Here is a 19,318-nt window from a genome sequence, read left to right on the forward strand (position 1 = left end):
AACGGCCTCGTTTCGTTTCCATTGTTACAGCAAAAACGTTTTTGCGTCAGCCACACGTTGACGCTGGGTGCCAATTTTAACACCTCTCTATTGTCTCACAGCGTGGCGTGACACAGTGGCGTGTGTACTGTATCGTTTCATCGTTGTCGTCTGGACAGCAGCGCGTTTCCGTGTGGTCGCAAGAATTTTCGAACCCGTTTTCAAAAAAAACCTCGTTTCGTTTTCGTGTAGCCGTAGCCTTAATCTATTGATCCCGGAGGGAACTAGCTTAGCAGTGTCGCTGTAAGCTAGCAGCAGATGCTAGCAATGGAGCAGCAATAACTCCTTAGAAGCTGGTGTACGTCACCTTCATTAGCTAAGCTGTTAGCGTTAGCTGCTGCTAAAGGAGAAAATAACAGCAATAACTCCTTAGAAGCTGGTGTACGTCACCTTCATTAGCTAAGCTGTTAGCGTTAGCTGCTGCTAAAGGAGAAAATAACAGCAATAACTCCTTAGAAGCTGGTGTACGTCATCTTCAGTAGCTAAGCTGTTAGCGTTAGCTGCTGCTAAAGGAGAAAATAACAGCAATAACTCCTTAGAAGTTGGTGTACGTCACCTTCAGTAGCTAAACTGTTAGCGTTAGCTGCTGCTAAAGGAGAAAATAACAGCAATAACTCCTTAGAAGTTGGTGTACGTCACCTTCATTAGCTAAGCTGTTAGCGTTAGCTGCTGCTAAAGGTAAAATAACAGCAATAACTCCTTAGCAGTTGGTGTACCTCACCTTCATTAGCTAAGCTGTTAGCGTTAGCTGCTGCTAAAGGAGAAAATAACAGCAATAACTCCTTAGAAGCTGGTGTACGTCACCTTCATTAGCTCAGCTGTTAGCGTTAGCTGCTGCTAAAGGAGAAAATAACAGCAATAACTCCTTAGAAGCTGGTGTACGTCACCTTCATTAGCTAAGCTGTTAGCGTTAGCTGCTGCTAAAGGAGAAAATGTGTCTGATCATGTGTCTGATCACGTGTCTGCTGATTGGTTCACAGGACCCGGATCGGGAAGAGAGGAGAGCCGGAAGAGCAACGACCAGGATGATGTCATCGATGAGGTAAGCACAGAGAGGCGGGCCTACAGCATCAGCGTCACAGTAACCGTTTCACCCAAAGAAAGTTGGATTTAATTTGATGTTTTTATGTAGAAAACACTTGTTTATTTCACTTATTTCTTTTATTTATTTGTGTACATATTTATTAAATGGAATAAAGGATCTTTGATCTTTGAATAAAAGCATCGTCCTTGGTGGAAACTTCCAGTGAAGTCCTGTTGGTTCAGGAGTCCGTTCAGTGAAACATCTTTCCATAAATCTGCAGTTTATCTGGTTCTGTTCTGGGGTGTTGTTGCCCCTCTGATATCTCATGACATTGTAGAAACATGAAGCTGCAGCAGAGCCGAACCGTTTCTGTCTGCAGAGGTCAAAGGTCAAAGGTGAACGTGGCGCTGGAACTCTGCCTCTGCCCACATTTACATAACAGAGAGCAAACACATGCAGTTCCTCTTTCTGTCTGAGGTCACAGCCAGGAATACACTGGGAAAAAATACGTAAAAAAAACAACAAATAAAAGACGTTTCTGCTTGAAATAAGCAAAAAATCTGCCAATGGAACTAGTGAAAATCAGCTTGTCCAGATTTCTTGAAATAAGATGTGATATTTGGGACTTTTGAGATAAAAGTGATCTTGAAATTAGCTTAAAAACCTCTTTAAATAAAGAAAAAAAGCTTGTTTCATATGATATGTGACTTAAAACAATTTGTTTTCAAGACTTTTTCACATAACAAGATATTCCAGATGTATTGTATTAAAACCAGTCCCTATATCTGGCTGAAATGGTGCTTGTTAGGCAGTTGTGTCTCATATTAAGTGTAATGAGATACTCAATGAGACAAATATACTTGGTAAGATTTAGATTTTAAGTGTTCTGATGAGCGTCTCCTCCTCAGAGGGTCGGCGGTAAGGACGGGAACCCGCTGTCCAAGGTGTCCGGGATGCAGAGCGGCGGCGAGGAGGAGCAGGAGGACGAGGTGCACCCGCCGCTTCCTCCGCCCATGGAGATCATCAAGGATTCCACGCAGGATGACAAGGTAACAGCGGGGGGCCCGGGTCCTCCGAACGGTCGGGGAAAAGTTCGTCTGGTTCAGGTTATTATGGGTTCATGTCAGATTTTATTTCACTTCATACATAAAACACCTGTGAACTCAGAGAATAAACCAGTTCAGTTCATTTTGAGCGTCCATATCCGGCTCATTCTTAGAAAGAAGCCGAGCTAAGGAAACACTTTGAGACGCTCCAGGTGGACAGGGTAATATTTTAAAATAACAGATATCACCATGAAACTTTCTCAGTTGATTACTTATACAAGTATGAAAAAAAATTGTATTACAAGTTTTAGAAATGTGTATGTTTAATTATGCAAATGAGGCATTATCTCATTAAATATGCACACATTTGCATATAGTTCCAGAAGATGGATCTGAACATATGATAAAGCCAGGTGCAAAATTCTTTTTTCATTTTGTTTACATACAAAATGGAAAGAAAATTACAGAGGGATTTCAGGATATCTGCTTTCATTTCCTAGGAAATCAAAATATACTGTCCATAGCCTAAAAAACATTGATTTTTGCCATATTTTTTATTATAATGTCACATAAATCAGGCCAGGAATGATTTATCAACAAATCCTTCTGTAAATATCTTCAGAATACTGCTAAGTGTATAACTGGAAAGTTTGGTGTCAGTAGGTGCTCCATAGGCTGAGATATTGATACTGGAAAAATACAAAAAACTGATTTTGAGAAAACTGCATTTAAAGATTTAAATAGGGGAATTCATTTTGGTAAATTTGGGCGAAACATACAAAACAAAATGTGATGAAATAAACATTTTAATTTATGTTTGGAAATAACACATATTGAAGGAGTAGACTGGCCCTAAATCTAAAAATTGACCCCTGCATTAAATCACTGTGTTTGCCTGCTGAGTCTCGCCTTAATCCTCCGTCTGCCTCCCGTTCTGCTGTTAGAAACTCTGGGAACCTGCAGCCTGAGAGCAAAGTGCTCTGTTAGGGAAATATCTTACAATGAGATCTTTAAGATATGATGGAGCTCAGTCATTAAGAGCTTTATATGTGAGGAGAAGAATCTCAAATTCTATTCTGAATCCAACAGGGAGCCAATGAAGAGAAGCTAAAACTGGAGAAATATGATCTCTGCTGTTAGACAACAGCCCCCCCCGGTGGTCAAAAGAGTTCATTACTGTGTTCCCGAATTAATTGGAAAAAATAAAATATAATGAAAAAAAATATAGAAATGTTTATAAGTGAGATAAAGCGCACACAGTAAATATATCCGACCATGATGCACTGCTGTTTTCTTCAGTGTGTGGTCGGCTCGGATCTATTAGACGGGTTTTTTTTGGTGTTTTTATGGTTATAAGCACATATTCAGAAGAAGAACAGCAAACCGTTTGCTCAGAAATGCATGTCTTAATATAAATAATGCCTCCATTTTGTGTTCATAGCTTTTAACCCAATAATAATCAGCCGGCCTGAAGCTGATTTCCCTTAAGCTCTAAACTCTGTAAACTTTAGCAACATTTGAAACATTTTCAGGTGAGAAAGTAGTCGTTTAGATCCCCAACGTGTTGAAAACCTGACAAAATACCGGCTGTTTACAATTTAGTTCCCACGAATTCGGCGCTACTAAAGCTAGCCGCAGTGAGCAACGCACTTCCGGTTATTTTCACAAAATAAAATACCCGTTGCCTTTTATCATAGGGAAAGCCATTACCATACAATTGGTGCTTTTGTTTTGAAAACAGGAAGTGAACCTACCCTCGTTGTAGCTAGCTTGAAACTGCCGTTTTGACAGGAAATGACGATCGGCGACGTCACGTTACGTTGCATCTTGGGTAGTCATTATAACTAACAGCCTGGCCACTCACTATTAAGCCCCATTGTACCGGATTTTTGGCTGCAGTTCCACCAGAATTCCACTGGGGGCGTCGGTGGAGACCAGAATGAATTGGGCCCAATGGAGCTAGATGCTACAAATGGTCAGTTTCACCTAAGTCTCCTCGAGCGCTCAGATTTGAATGTAGTTTCTGAGAGCTCAACATGGGTTTCAAGTCAAAAATCTGCTGAACGAGTACATATATCCCTTTGATTTCTTACTGGTTGGCTTCTTGTTGTCCACAACGCGCTAGCATTGTGCTAATGACAGCTGGTCGACCAGCTATGTATGACGTCATATACACTTCAAATCCTTTTTTTAAGCAAATGAGTGGCTCTAAAAATCTAAAACTCAGCCATGGGTATTTTCTAAACACCCTCTTTCGAAAACAACATTCGAATTACTAGAGAAAAAATTATATCTTGAGATAAGGGCACGCTAGGGCGTATAGCTCCATAGGACTCCATTCATTCTGGTCTCCAAAATTGAGCGCCCCACGTGGAAAGAGGGTGGAACTGCAACCAAAATCGCCTCGTTGGAAACCGGAAATGCACCGTGAGTGGCGTATCTGTCCTATTATAGAATCTGTGGTATGAGTAGTAACCTCATGATGCATACCCAACATTTCAGAGAATATAGTATGCATCCGGGAACTTAAAAAAGTTAAAGTTAGTAGGAGTAGTAGGAGTAGTATGCGGTTTGGAACACAGCCCATGACTTACTGGTGTGTGAGGAAGGTTCTTCCTGTTCTTCCAACAGGGCAAGAACCAGTCAGAGACCATGTGTGTGTATCTGAATAATTTCTCTCGACCTCAGATTGGGTTTGGCTTCAGATGAGCTCCTTTCTGCTCCTTAACATCCCTCCAACTCTGATATTTCCTCCTAACCTCTTCCCTCGCTGCCCGTCCTGTCTCTAACATCCCTCTACCCTCCTCTCCCTCTCTCAGTCTTCGTCCCTGCTAACGTCTCTGCAGGCGTCCTCTGACGGGCCCAGCGCTGCCGAGCTGGTTAGCGCCATAGAGAAACTGGTTAAAACCAACATGGTGAGTTTCTGTGGCGCAGGAAGTGGACACGTTCACGCATGCATGCATGGAGAGTTGGGCTTTCATTTCATTCTGACTTTCATCAGGCAGGTTTGTGATGTAAAACCACCTTAAATGGAGCTCGATATGTGTGTGTTTTTAACTATTTTATACAAAAGCCTCCACAGGACATTTGTTAACGGTCCTGTTTAAACGCCTGATCCTGGAACCTTTAAAGAGTCCTGATCAGCAGCTCTGCAGCTTCCTGAAGCTCTCAGAGTTTCTCTTTGGACATTTTCTGCTTCTTCCCTCATCTTCAGTCCAGTTTTTCTTCATTAAGCCACTAAACTCTGAGCTGTGAACCCTTCAGGCAGGAAAAAGGCTCCTAACTCAAGGGATGAACCAGTGTTGTGTCCACATTTTAAACTGGATCTTTAGGCACTTTGTTCCCAGCAGCCTGTCACAGAGACACATCATTTGTTCCCATTTCTTTAGCTGCATCTGTGAAAAACAGCTTCATAGTTTCAACTTTTTTGTACATTTACGTTAAAACTGCTTTCAGTTACCAAAAGAGTCAAATTAATATAAGAAATTCAGTTTAAAAAAAATCCTAATCCCAAAATAATGAATGTTATCACATCTAAAAGTAGAAAAAAACAGACAATAATAAGAATTATATTTTATTCACCATCAAGAAAAAGTAAATAAGATTCTATTTAAAGCTTAAAAAAGGAATATAAGATATAATCTAATGCCTAATTATGGAACAGTTAATATAAATGAAATGATTAAAGTGTTTTATGCCACCAGAAATGAATAATCTAGAAGCTCTTTGTGGGTTTTAGGCTGGAATTAAGATTTGTTCCCATTTCTTTAGCTGCATCTGTGAAAAACAGCAAAGATAACACAGTGTGACAGACAGAAAACAGGATTTCTGCAGCAACAAGGTGATTCCCAAAGAGCTGTTAGCTGAAAACTTGGCATATCTCAGCATGGTGTGCAGTGTGTCCTTAAAACATTTGAGGAAACTGGACAAGTGGAGGACAGAAGAAGAAGTGTCAGGCCTAAAGAACTATCTCCAGCAGATGAACAGGATCTGAAAGTGATGTCCTTAAGAAAGAGGAAAACATCCAGCAAAGACCTGACACAGGAGCTGAGAGATGCATCTGGACCTTCAGCTGATCCATCTGCTGTTGGCCCAAGCCTGATCAGAAATGGGCTCCATGGAAGGGTGGCTGTCAAGAAGCCTGATCAGAAATGGGCTCCATGGAAGGGTGGCTGTCAAGAAGCCTCATCAGAAATGGGCTCCATGGAAGGGTGGCTGTCAAGAAGCCTGATCAGAAATGGGCTCCATGGAAGGGTGGCTGTCAAGAACATAGACATAATATAGGTAGACGCCCCATTGACTGCTTCAGCCCGTTGCCGTGACGTAAAACGTCGCCGCCATATTGCTAGGGGGGTCATTTGGACCAGAGGTCTGTCAAACAAGCGCAAGTTGCCGGGAGCATCGTTTTTTCTGGATAAAAATCACGATTGTCTTACATTTTGCAACCGATTTCACCGAGTCGTTTTTACATTCAAGGGTGTATGATCTACGTGGAGTATCCCCCAAAAGATTTGTCTCAAAATGTTTGAATCTTTGAATCTCGCTAATTAGGCTCTAACCTCCACACATGTGCATATGTCTATAATAATCGCTGATAGACGCTCACTTTTCTTGTACTCCCACAGCTCGTGCACAAATCTAAACTATCAAAATGGTGCTTCTTTAGCTACTACGTATTGACCATCATTAAGAGAAATAGCCTACAAATCAAATAGTGAGACACTGGCAGTCAGTCTGTTTTTTGTAGTTGCGTTTCAAATATGTGCATTGAGAAACCACCTTGAACAGAATAATTGACAATAAACAGTAATTTGACAAACCAACATTACGAAAAAAGACAATGGTGAACAAACATCAAAACAGCTGCAGCTTTCTATATTTCTATAGCAGTAAAGTATACATATCTCAAAATATTTAAATCGTCTAATATAAATACCATAACATAATGACTCAGTATTATGTGTGATGGAATAACATATGTGTGTACATATATATATATATATATATATATATATATATATATACACAATCATGCTCATAAGATTTTCACATCTAAGCAACAGTGCAATTGACAATAAAAATTAATTTCCCAAACAAAAACTTCTGATACAGAAGACAAATGTAAACAAACATCAAAACACCTGCTGCTATAATAAATAAATCCCATAATATTTCAATAGTTTAATTCTAATACACATATAGTAATATAAAATCTAATATAATCATTTAAATATGTATGTATATATTTGTATATATAAGCTTGTGTCTAGGCTTGTATCTTGGAGCTAGAACCCTTTAAAAAGTATAGTGTTGCTAAGCCTTTTTCGGCTGTTGCCACTCTGTAATTCCAGTGTACTGAGTTTGGCTATGTGGTGCAGCCTGAAGTTTGTGAAATGTGGACACAACCAATGACAACAGTGCAAAGTGGTGGTTGTCTATACCAAACTGTGTGTCCTGAATGTGCTCCTTGAGCAGAAACACATCATCCGAGCCAATTTCAGCCCGGACAAACTGCTCTTTTACCGACACACTGACAGCTTGCGCCGATACAGACCGGCGATCTTGACGCAACTGACCCCCTAGCAAGATGGCGGCGACATTTAACGCGACCCAGAGGCGAAAGGGGCGTCTACCTATAATATGTCGATGGTCCAGAATCCGTTCTTAAGGAAGGGAAACAGGGAGAAAAGGTTTCAGACCCGACACAGCAGAGCCAGATGGTGGGATGCTGCCCCCTGCTGTCAGGAACCAACCTCAGAGGAAGTGCTGTTTGTATCATGAAATATATTTTATTGATGATACCGATGCTGCTGCCTCTGTTCTCTCCTCAGACTGTGGAACCAGGCGCCTACCCCGGCTTCACCTCCCTGTCTCCCCCAGAACAAACCACTCCGGTCCAGCCACGGAACCCTGAACTGGAGCAGAGAGCCAAAGCTATGAGAGGCCGGATGTGAGTACCTCATCAGCTGCTTCTTCAGCGCGTCTTCCCTCCAGGAACAGCCATTAATGTAGCAGCTGTGCTGTTTCCTTCCGCTCAGGTTCGTCCTGAACGAGCTGATCCAGACGGAGAAGGACTACGTCAAAGACCTGGGCATCGTGGTGGAGGTGAGGCTGTGAGCCGCTGGGGTCGCAGAGCTTGGATGGAAGCGGTGTCAGAACTGATCCGTTCTTGTGATCCCGCAGGGCTTCATGAACTGGATCAAGGACAAGGGCGTTCCAGACGACATGAAGGGAAAAGACAAGATCGTGTTCGGGAACATCCACCAGATCTACGAGTGGCACAGAGAGTAAGTCCAGCTGGTGTCCCGCCGAAGAGAGCTGCTAACAGCTGCTAACAGCTGCTAACTGCTGCTAACAGCTGCTAACTGGTGCTAACAGTTGCTAACTGATCGCATCTTCTCTCTGTCAGCTTCTTCGTAGGAGAGCTGGAGAAATGTCTGGACGACCACGAGCATCTTGCTGAGCTCTTCATCAAACACGTGAGTGACGCCGAGAAAAGAACGAAGGAAGTTCCTCCTCCGAGCTGCCGTCTGAAAACCTTCTGTCTGTGTTTCAGGAGAGGAGGCTGCACATGTACGTGATTTACTGTCAGAATAAGCCCAAGTCCGAGTACATCGTGGCAGAGTACGACTCTTTCTTTCACGTAAGTGGACTTCAGACTGATGCTGACGCTCAGTATGGGAAGCAGGAAGCTTTATTATCTCGAGTATTCGACACCAAATGTCCAAAGATTGAAGAGAAGCACGAGTTAATCACACATTTGGCTGTTTTTACAGGGAATCCAGCAGGACATCCAGTCCAGACTGACCATCAGTGACTTCCTCATCAAACCGATCCAGAGAATCACCAAATACCAGCTTCTCCTGAAGGTAACAGTAAACTCCTCTTACGTGTAGTTTAACTGTGTGTTTATGCTCGTTTCAGTCTTCAGGCTGTTGAATCCTCCTGAAATAATCATGTGGAACTTTTGATGAAACTAAGGGTGTTCCCCAGGGTTCCATTATGGGACCATTTCTGTTTTTTTATATTCATAAGTGAGTTTTGTGCAGGCATTAAAGTAAAAATGCGCCTTTATGCTGACGATGCTGTTATTTATACACAAAGGGCTTCAGACTGCTGTTTTTCCACTTCAGACCACCCTGCGGAGCTTCCAGTTGGTCTGAACTAACCCAGAAAACAGAGTTAATGCTTCACTTTATCGACTGATGGGTTTAAGGGTAGGATATGGGGATGTTTATCTTAAAAAGGTCTGTTATTTCATGTTTGATGGGAATCTTTGTGTTGTGTAATTCAATAACTGTGCTGATACACTGACTTTGACTTTTATTTGTTAAATATATTTCATCTAAGCTCTATTTTACAAGTAACACATGTAATTCACACACAACAATATACAGACGGTATGTTTGTTATGTATGAATTAAGTAAATATTAACAGTTTCTTTGAATCAGTTTAATGAAATCAGATTAAACTGCTTCTGTAGTTGATTCCAAACCAAATGTTTCTGCATTTTCGAGCATTGTGAGTTTGTTTTTTATGGTATTTAAAATAAGTTTTAAATGTATATCGTAGCTGATGGAGAGCCTGGTTAGATGTGGAGCAGCACAGCTCCTCATAAAGATCAGGACCGTTTGTTTTCCCATAAAATGAAGGAGTGGTCCCGGGATGGAGCCCTGAGGTGCACCTTTAGTTCCACTGAGGGAACGGGAGGCGATCCGTCTCACAGTTTAACAGTTAAAATGAATGAATAAAGCTGGAACAGAGGTTCACGTCCACCTGTGAGCTGCAGGGAATGTTTTGTGCCTGATGCGGTCGTTCAGGCTCACAAACACAAAGGTTTCCTCTTCCAGTGTGAGTCCAACTTCGTCCAACAGCTCAGCGTGCGGTGATGCTAAAGCTGTGCTCTCTTTTCTCCGCAGGACTTCCTGAAGTACAGCACCAAGGCAGGAATGGACTGTGAACAAATCGAGGTGAAAAAATCCCTTTTTAGATGGATGAAAATGTATTTTTCGCTCAGCATTTAGGGCCCCGCCCACATTCAGGAGGCGGGGTTATTGGCCCAGCTTGATCCAACACTCATCTGAGCTCAGGATTTAAACTCCTCTCTTACAGAAAGCTGTAGGTTTGATGTCTCAGGTCCCCAAGCTGTGCAACGACATGATGAACCTGGGCCGGCTGCAGGGATACGAGGTACGTTAGCACGCCGTTAGCACGCTGTTAGCGCTGCCTGTGAGTTCAGCTCTGACTGTCCGCTCGCCGTCTCTGCAGGGAAAACTGACCAATCAGGGCAAACTGCTGCAGCAGGAAACCTTCTTCGTGACGGAGCAGGACGCCGGCGTCCTGTCGCGCTCCAAAGAACGCCGAGTCTTCCTCTTCGAGCAGATCGTCATCCTCAGCGAGCTGCTCAGGAAAGGCTCGTCCACGCCCGGCTACCAGTTCAAGAAGAGCATCAAGGTGCGCAGAAACGCCGTCTGTGTGGCGCCTGATCAGGGCGCAACGTGACCACCTGAAAGTGCATGTGACGGATGTAAAATAATGTGTCTGTTACGATCTAACCCGCCGCCTTCGGAGCCGTTTGATCCCGACTAAACGAGCCTCGATGACCCCACAGGTGTCCTGCCTGGGCCTGGAGGAGAACGTGGACAACGACCCCTGTAAGTTCGTCCTGTCGTCTCGCGGCTCGTCGGAGCGTTTCACGCTGCAGGCCGCCAACGTCGACATCAAGCAGGTGTGGGTCGGACATATTCAGCAAGTCCTGGACGCTCAGAGCAACTTCCTGTCGGGTAAGAAAAGGACCGGGCAGCCGAGTTCTGATCTGGAGCTGATAGAAGTGTCTCTGCATCTTTAAAAGATGAGATCTAAGGAACATCAGGGATCACACATTAACACGGTGTGTTCATTTAGGCTGTGTTCGAAACCGCATACTTCTCCTACTAACTTTCTGAGTTAGTATGTGAGTTTGAGTAAGCAGAAGTTCCCGGATGCATACTAGATTCTCTGAAATGTTGGGTATGCATCATGAGGTTACTACTCATACTCAAACTACCCAAGATGCAACGTAACGTGACGTCGCCGATCGTCATTTCCTGTCAAAACGGCAGTTTCAAGCTAGCTACAACGAGGGTAGGTTCACTTCCTGTTTTCAAAACAAAAGCACCAATTGTATGGTAATGGCTTTCCCTGTGATAAAAGGCAACGGGTATTTTATTTTGTGAAAATAACAGGAAGTGCATTGCTCACTGCGGCTAGCTTTAGTAGCGCCGAATTCGTGGGAACAAAATTGTAAACAGCCGGTATTTTGTCAGGTTTTCAACACGTTGGGGATCTAAACGACTACTTTCTCACCTGAAAATGTTTCAAATGTTGCTAAAGTTTACAGAGTTTAGAGCTTAAGAGAAATCAGCTTCAGGCCGGCTGATTTCGGCTCGGGCAGGAGCGAAATGCATTGTGGGTAAACGCTCTGCATACTGTCTGATCGAAGAGTATGTAGTATGCAGTATGGAAGTATGCAGTACACAGTATGCAGTATGGAAGTATGTAGTATGCAAGTATGGAAGTATGTAGTATGCAAGTATGCAGTATGTAGTATGGAAGTATGTAGTATGCAAGTATGGAAGTATGTAGTATGCAAGTATGCAGTATGTAGTATGGAAGTATGTAGTATGCAGTACATAGTATGCAGTATGGAAGTATGCAGTATGTAGTATGGAAGTATGCAGTATGCAGTACATAGTATGCAGTATGGAAGTATGCAGTATGGAAGTATGCAGTATGGAAGTATGTAGTATGGAAGTATGTAGTATGCAGTACATAGTATGCAGTATGCAGTATGTAGTATGGAAGTATGTAGTATGCAGTATGCAGTATGTAGTATGCAGTATGCAGTACATAGTATGCAGTATGCAGTACATAGTATGCAGTATGGAAGTATGTAAACCCGTCTCTGTGTGATGCAGCTCTGCAGTCTCCCATCGAGTACCAGAAGGAGCAGACCGGCTGCTCCTCGCTGACCAGGAACCGCTCGTCTTCGGGGAACCGGTCCGCCGCGGCCTCCCACAGCCGGCCGTCCTCGGCCGTCGGCCTCGGCGACAAGGAGACGGAGAGGGGGAGGAGCCAGATGAAGGTGTCTACCTCCAACGGCGGCTCGTCGTGCTTCGAGTCCAGGGTGAGTTTCTGTGTTTGCTGGGGCGTGAAGCCGCCGTCCTTAAAGAGCCGAGGTTAAAATCCAGGCTGCTGCAGGTTTCTTGCCCTACTTTGAACACTTTCTGCCCCACTTCTAACTTCTCCAGCTGCCTTATTCCCTCTGACGCTCTGAGTCTGGTGGGCTGATAGTCTGACCCGCTGCAGAATAAAAGGCTCTCGTTTCTCAGGATGGTGGAAATGCTCCGTCAGGGGAATTCATGGTTTCACTTTTATCAACCTAAAAGTTTTATGCAGATAGTCTGAACTCTGAACTGCTGTGTGGTTCTGCCTGCAGTTTGGGATGTTCTGCCTCCCCCTCTCTCCCCCCTCTGTCTCCCCCCCAGGACGTGGACGCCGGCTGTAACGGCGTCTCCTCCCTCTCACCTTTAACCTTGTCCCCCCCTCTCCCCCCTCTGTCTCCCCCTCAGGACGTGGACGCCAGGTGTAGCGGCGTCTCCTCCCTCTCACCTTTAACCTTGTCCCCCCCTCTCCCCCCTCTGTCTCCCCCTCAGGACGTGGACGCCGGCTGTAACGGCGTCTCCTCCACCATGCGGGTCACTCAGGACTACTCGGCGCTCAAAGAGAACGAGATCTGCGTGAGTCAGGGGGAGGCGGTCCAGATCCTGGCCACCAATCAGCAGAACATGTACCTGGTGTACCGGCCGGCCGACAGCCAATCACCTGCTGCCGAGGGCTGGGTGCCGGGGCGCGTCTTAGGCCCCCTCACCCGGCCCCTAAAGGACTCGTGCTCCGCCTCCTCCTTCCCGGCGGCGGTGGCAGACGCTGACAACATCAAGTAAGTCCCCCCCCGCCCTCCTGCACCCCCCCAGCACCACCGGACCGGATCAAGCTCTGCCTCCCTGTTTTTGTTTGGTTTTTTTGTTGTTTTGAGTCCTAACTCCTCACTGCCTGCGCCCTCACCTCCTACCTCCTAACTCCTCCCCCCCTCCCCCTCCGTTTGGACCTCACAGGAGGCGCTTTTTGACCCTTTAAGGTACTCAGCCGGCGTCTCAGTGCCCGTCAGGCTGCTGCAGTGACCTTTGACCTCTGGGCCCACGGCGGCCTGGAGGCTGACCTAATCCCGCACGAGTAGAGCGGATAGAAAACGTAGCTGACTGTGAGAGACGTGGAGCCTAAACCGGACTCTTATTTCAGTTCTAACAAACTGCTTTTTTTTTTTTGAACTTTTTGTTTGTTTTTTGCTGTTTTTTTTTTAACTTTTTGTTTGTTTTTTGCTGTTTTTTTTTCCGACAGAAAAAGACTCGCCTGCGTCCCTTCGGGCGGACTCGGCTCTCCGTAAAAGGAGATTTATTTGTTGTCTGTGGCAATCTGTACACACCTTTTTGTTTATTCCTCTTGTTGTTGTTTTTTCTGCCTTGTTAATTATTATTTTTATTCACGGACAAAGTTGGATCGATTTCCTCCTTCGTGTTGAAGTTTGTTGACAGTTTTCTGTACAGAGTTAATTTTTGTTATATCTGACTTGAGGTTCTACAACATTCCTGTTTGAAGAAAAAATAAATAAATCCAATTTGCACTATTTATGATGATGAAATATGAATAAAGTCAGGCTGTGCAATATGTTTCCTTTCATGGCCACGGTCAGCGTTGTACTGTCGGTGGTCTGCTCATGATTTTAAATGTATTTTAAGGATGTAAAATAAAGCTGGAGCGTGAGTTGGCGACGCAGCGTGACCATGTTTGTAGTTTTTAATATTTGTAAATAAACTACAGAGCAAAGCGAGCTGCTGCGTGGCTTTGTGTGAGCAGCAGGAAGCAGGAAGTGAGCAGATAGAGCAGGCAAAGGCCCGGAAACACGGAGGAGCAACTTCATTTCAGCTTTTTGTATCTGTTGTTGTGATGTGGTTTTTTTTGTGTTTTTCTTTCAGTTTGTACTAACACGGACGGTTTGACTCCACAGAAGATGCAAACTTCAGACTGAGGGCATTTAAGCCCATAAAAGGAGCGTTTTTAAGCTGTTTCAGCTCCAACCGAAGTGACCTTAAAGTGCTCATAAAGAGACGAATCTGATTCAGCCTGCTGAGCTCCAGTGTGTCACGCCAACTTTTAACTGATCAGACAGTATGCAGAGCGTTTACCCACAATGCATTTCGCTCCTGCCCGAGCCGAAATCAGCCGGCCTGAAGCTGATTTCCCTTAAGCTCTAAACTCTGTAAACTTTAGCAACATTTGAAACATTTTCAGGTGAGAAAGTAGTCGTTTAGATCCCCAACGTGTTGAAAACCTGACAAAATACCGGCTGTTTACAATTTTGTTCCCACGAATTCGGCGCTACTAAAGCTAGCCGCAGTGAGCAACGCACTTCCGGTTATTTTCACAAAATAAAATACCCGCTGCCTTTTATCATAGGGAAAGCCATTACCATACAATTGGTGCTTTTGTTTTGAAAACAGGAAGTGAACCTACCCTCGTTGTAGCTAGCTTGAAACTGCCGTTTTGACAGGAAATGACGATCGGCGACGTCACGTTACGTTGCATCTTGGGTAGTTTGAGTATGAGTAGTAACCTCATGATGCATACCCAACATTTAGGAGAATCTAGTATGCATCCGGGAACTTAAAAAAGTTAGTTAGTATGAGTAGTAGGAGAAGTATGCGGTTTCGAACACAGCCTTTCTCCTGGAGGAAGAAAGTTCCGAGCTGGACACGAATCCGCTGTGATTGGTCAGAAAACCAAAAAGCTGAAGAACACGGAGGTCCTGGGTGCGGCTGTGATGATTCCAGCTTTTCTTCTTTACAGAAAGTTGGTGTGACACACGTTAAAGACAGCAGGCTGAACTAAAGCGGAACGATCCTTTAGTGTTCCGCACCGACCCGACTCTGACTCTGATCAGCTGTTCCTGTGTGACACCGACAGGAAGCTGGAACAGCGGCGGCGTCCTCTGCAGCTTCAGCCGTCAGGACGCTCCGGCGTGTTCCTGAGGGACGCGTTAACCTGTTTAACCTGCATAAACCTGTTTTCCTTTCATATTTATCACAGTCATCAGAGGCTTCTCATTCTTATTAATAAGGATTCTTTATCTCAGAGTTTCCATCTCAGAGTTGACTCGAGAGTAAAAGTTTTTTTTGGCTTCAGACACTAACTGTTCCCATTTATCTGGATGAGTCTGGAAAAAAAGAATATCTCTGTTGTAAAGGTGAAGTTCTGCTGGTGAAGAACAGAAAGTTTGTCCTGAAGCCTTTTTGGCTCATTCAGCTCTGTTCAAAAGTCCTGATCAGCTTCATTTCTTTATAAATTACAGTAACAGCAGGAAGCAGCTGATCCACTGAAACATGTTCCAACATGAACATAAACCCAGAATCTGAGGCAGAACCAGAGTTAGTTCAGTTCTGAGCAGCTTTAAAGTGAATATCTGCAGATGTTTCCATGGTAACAGCTGCAGAGATTCACTGAAACATGTTCCAACATGAACATAAACCCAGAATCTGAGGCAGAACCAGAGTTAGTTCAGTTCTGAGCAGCTTTAAAGTGAATATCTGCAGATGTTTCCATGGTAACAGCTGCAGAGATTCACTGAAACATGTTCCAACATGAACATAAACCCAGAATCTGAGGCAGAACCAGAGTTAGTTCAGTTCTGAGCAGCTTTAAAGTGAATCTTATTTACTTTTTCTTGATGTTGAATAACATATAATTCTTATTATTGTCTGTTTTTTTCCTACTTTTAGACGTGATAACGTTCATTATTTTGGGATTCAGATTTTTTTAAACTGAATTTCTTATATTAATTTGACTCTTTTGGTAACTGAAAGCAGTTTTAAACATAAATGTACAAAAAAGTTGAAACTATGAAGCTGTTTTTCACAGATGCAGCTAAAGAAATGGGAACAAATGATGTGTCTCTGTGACAGGCTGCTGGGAACAAAGTGCCTAAAGATCCAGTTTAAAATGTGGACACAGCACTGGTTCATCCCTTGAGTTAGGAGCCTTTTTCCTGCCTGAATGGTTCACAGCTCAGAGTTAAGTGGCTGAACAGAGAAAAAACACATTCCTCTGAAGATGCTCAGGTACAAGGACTGAAGATGAGGGAAGAAGCAGAAAATGTCCAGAGAGAAACTCTGAGAGCTTCAGGAAGCTGCAGAACTGCTGATCAGGACACTTTAAAGGTTCCAGGAAACAGAAAGAAACTTTGATTTTTGTTCATTATAATAAAAACTTTATTTGCACGTTGAATGTTTGATGTTAACCGCAGAAAACCTGGTTTCCATAGCAACAGACGCCAGATGGCGGCTGTTCGCCTCCATCATTGTGACCTGATGGTGGCCGTTGCCTCCCTGCTCTCTGATTGGCTGCTTGATGTTTGTCCTTCCTGCACTGCACAGGAAGTCTCTGTCGTGGAACACGCTGCGCGCCCGGAAGCGCGCCGAGTCCAGGGAGGCGTCCTCGCTGGGGGTCAGAGGTCAGGAGAACGGCCTCCTCTGTAAGCCCAAAGACGCCTGCACCCCTCCCCCGCTCGCCTCGCCTGCCCCCGCGGCCAAGGCCAAAGTGAGTATGGCGGGCCGACGGTGCACGCTGGTGATGTCATCTGTGTGTGCCTCCCATCCGCTCGGTTTGACTTTTATTTCCAACGTGTGTGTGAGTGCGTGCACGGAGCAGCTCGGTAGGTTCTCAACCTGCATCACACACCACCGTCCAATCAGGGGAGAGCAGCAGGCGGGCCATGAAGCGGCGTGCTGAAAGAACCTGAATTCATCAGCTCAACTTTATTTATGAAGCCCGTTAAAAACAAAGTGCTGAACATGAGTAACAACACGAAGTATAAGGCATAAAACATAAGAACCATGTAAAAACAATAATAAATAAATATAGCTGCAAGCAGCGATGGGGGAGCTAGCAGCATGGAAGAATAGGGAAGGCTATGGCTGCTCAGGAAGGCGTCGTGAGTCCATGCACTAAGTTTGGCATCGATACATCAATGCATCGCAGAGATACGGCCTAACGTCCTGTTTGCGCGTCGGCGCTGAGTTTGATTGGCTGCCGCGGTTAAACGGAAGCAAAATGAAAAAATCCACATGATGAATTTTGTGCGGCTTGGTCTGAAGATTCTGTGTGCCAAGTCCCGTGAAAGTTGGACAATCTCTGTGACCTGAAATGCTTTTTGAAGGTTTTTGATCAAATTCAAAATGGCGGACAACCTAATTAGACAGAAAATTACATCATAGGACTCGTCATGATCCAAGGATTCAAATGATGCCTTAATTGTGAAATTTGGACCAAGGAGTCCAGAGTTATGCATTTGGATGCACTTCGAACTTTAACGTGTTGGTGGCGCTAGAGAGTACACTGTTGGGGCGTGAAAATTCTTGAGGTTGAATTTGGCACTGTGCTGAATACGTGTGCCAAATTTCACAACTTTCTCCCATTGCATTAATGGGGCTGCCATAGACTTCAATTGCAGCAGAAAGTAGAGGAATACATGAGAAAAGGTTAAAAAATTCAGCTTTATTTATAAAGCCCGTTAAAAACAAAGTGCTGAACATGAAGAACAACACGAAGTATAAGGCATAAAACACAAGAACCATGTTAAAACAATAACAGAAACAGAGTCTCATGCTGGGTTAAAAGCCAGGAAATAAAAATGGGTTTTAAGACGGGTTTTATTAATGGGCAGTGAAGGGGCCTGTCTGATGTGCAATGGGAGGTCGTTCCACAGTTTAGGACCAGCAGCTCCGTCTCCTCTGAGCCTCCGTTTAGCTGTTTTCCCCCCATGTCCTAGAGTAACCTGGCCAAGTTTGAAGCTTGTAGCATTAAATCTGTAGGACGAGTTCGATCAAATGCGAGGTGTGGAAAAAAAAGAAGAAGACGTTTACAACCCCCAGCAGGTGGCGCTATAGGTGGATGTCACTATGATAATATGTGCACGTTCAGGCTGGGTCCAGCATTCACCGTATGAGGTTTGGGACAGATTGGATAATGTATGTGGGAGTTATAAGCGACTTTTTATTGTGGCGAGTGATGCCGAGTCATCGAACTTTGAGGCGTCGCCACGGCAACGCCCTTTAAGTTTTGATAAAGTTTCTCCATGATTCCCCCCCCCCCATGTCTTAAGAGTAACCTGGCCAAGTTTGAAGTCTGTAGCATTAAATCTGTAGGAGGAGTTCGATCCTATGCAAGGCGTGGAATCGGTCAAAAATGGCACCAAAACTCACATTCCATCCAAAATGGCCGCCTTCCTGTGGTCGTGGGACCATGGCGGCATGAGACTTTTTTTGTGCGTCTGGGCATGATGAATGAGTGTACCGAATTTCGTTGTCCTACGCGAAACTAACCCCATTGCTGGCACCATTTTTAAGCATCGTAGGGGGCGCTACAGAGTCAATGAGCGACTCGAGTACCTTTTGCAAAGAATAATACGGCGGAATAATAATAAACCTTACAGATACAATAGGGTCCTTGCAGTTTCACTGCTCGGCCCCTAATAAAAGAATCCTAAAATGCACAAGCAGCCAGCGGAGCGAGGCTGAAATTTTGCCAGCTGCCTAAGATAAAAAAAAAAAGCTGGACTTCACTACTGCACAAATTTGCCGGTCCAATTTAAAATCACTGTCCATCTTAAAACCCAAGTTTGTGACTGTTGGCTTCCTGTGTTGCACCAAGGGGCCCAAGTCAACAGGAGGGGATTCTCAGGAGCCACTGGGACCAAACACCATCACTTCTGTCTTATTTTCACTGAATTTTAAAAAGTTTTAGGACATCCAGGCTTTAATGTCTTCAGGACATAACAGAAGTGGTTTCAGAGAGAAAGCCTCCTCCTTCCTAAGTGGCACATAGATCTGGCTGTCATCAGCGTAACAATGGAAAGAGATACCATGCTTTCTGGAACCCAGGGGCAGCAGGTACAGTGAGAAGAGCAGGGACCCTAAAATTGAACCCTGTGGAACCCCATATGACAGCAGAGCGGGACTCAGAACCACCAAGGCTGACACACATGGTTCTGTCTGCCAGGTAGGACTTGAACCAGTCCAGGGCGATACCAGAGATGCCCACTAGGTGCTGCAACCGAGG

The 19,318-nt window shown here is 44.4% G+C and overlaps 1 protein-coding gene across 5 annotated transcripts in view; it reads left to right on the forward strand.

Moving 5' to 3' along the window:
- The window catches only part of kalrna (kalirin RhoGEF kinase a), a 253,945-nt gene that overhangs the window by 222,034 nt on the left and 12,593 nt on the right, over positions 1-19,318 (forward strand). Inside the window, exons 42-57 of one of the 5 annotated variants that reach the window (XM_075480381.1) lie at positions 1,020-1,081; positions 1,972-2,112; positions 4,929-5,024; positions 7,941-8,059; positions 8,148-8,214; positions 8,293-8,396; positions 8,519-8,588; positions 8,666-8,752; positions 8,886-8,978; positions 10,030-10,080; positions 10,223-10,300; positions 10,379-10,564; positions 10,722-10,893; positions 12,067-12,275; positions 12,805-13,088; positions 16,636-16,798. In XM_075480381.1, coding sequence (XP_075336496.1) covers positions 1,020-1,081; positions 1,972-2,112; positions 4,929-5,024; positions 7,941-8,059; positions 8,148-8,214; positions 8,293-8,396; positions 8,519-8,588; positions 8,666-8,752; positions 8,886-8,978; positions 10,030-10,080; positions 10,223-10,300; positions 10,379-10,564; positions 10,722-10,893; positions 12,067-12,275; positions 12,805-13,088; positions 16,636-16,798 — 1,982 coding nt within the window. Of the gene's footprint in view, positions 1-1,019; positions 1,082-1,971; positions 2,113-4,928; positions 5,025-7,940; positions 8,060-8,147; positions 8,215-8,292; positions 8,397-8,518; positions 8,589-8,665; positions 8,753-8,885; positions 8,979-10,029; positions 10,081-10,222; positions 10,301-10,378; positions 10,565-10,721; positions 10,894-12,066; positions 12,276-12,804; positions 13,089-13,546; positions 14,037-14,181; positions 14,538-15,052; positions 15,864-16,635; positions 16,799-19,318 lie in introns of those variants that run through there. The other 4 variants (XM_075480384.1, XM_075480386.1, XM_075480383.1 and 1 more) reach the window with 4 other exon arrangements.

Source organism: Odontesthes bonariensis, chromosome 12, assembly GCF_027942865.1.
Source record: "Odontesthes bonariensis isolate fOdoBon6 chromosome 12, fOdoBon6.hap1, whole genome shotgun sequence".
NCBI lineage: Eukaryota > Metazoa > Chordata > Actinopteri > Atheriniformes > Atherinopsidae > Odontesthes > Odontesthes bonariensis.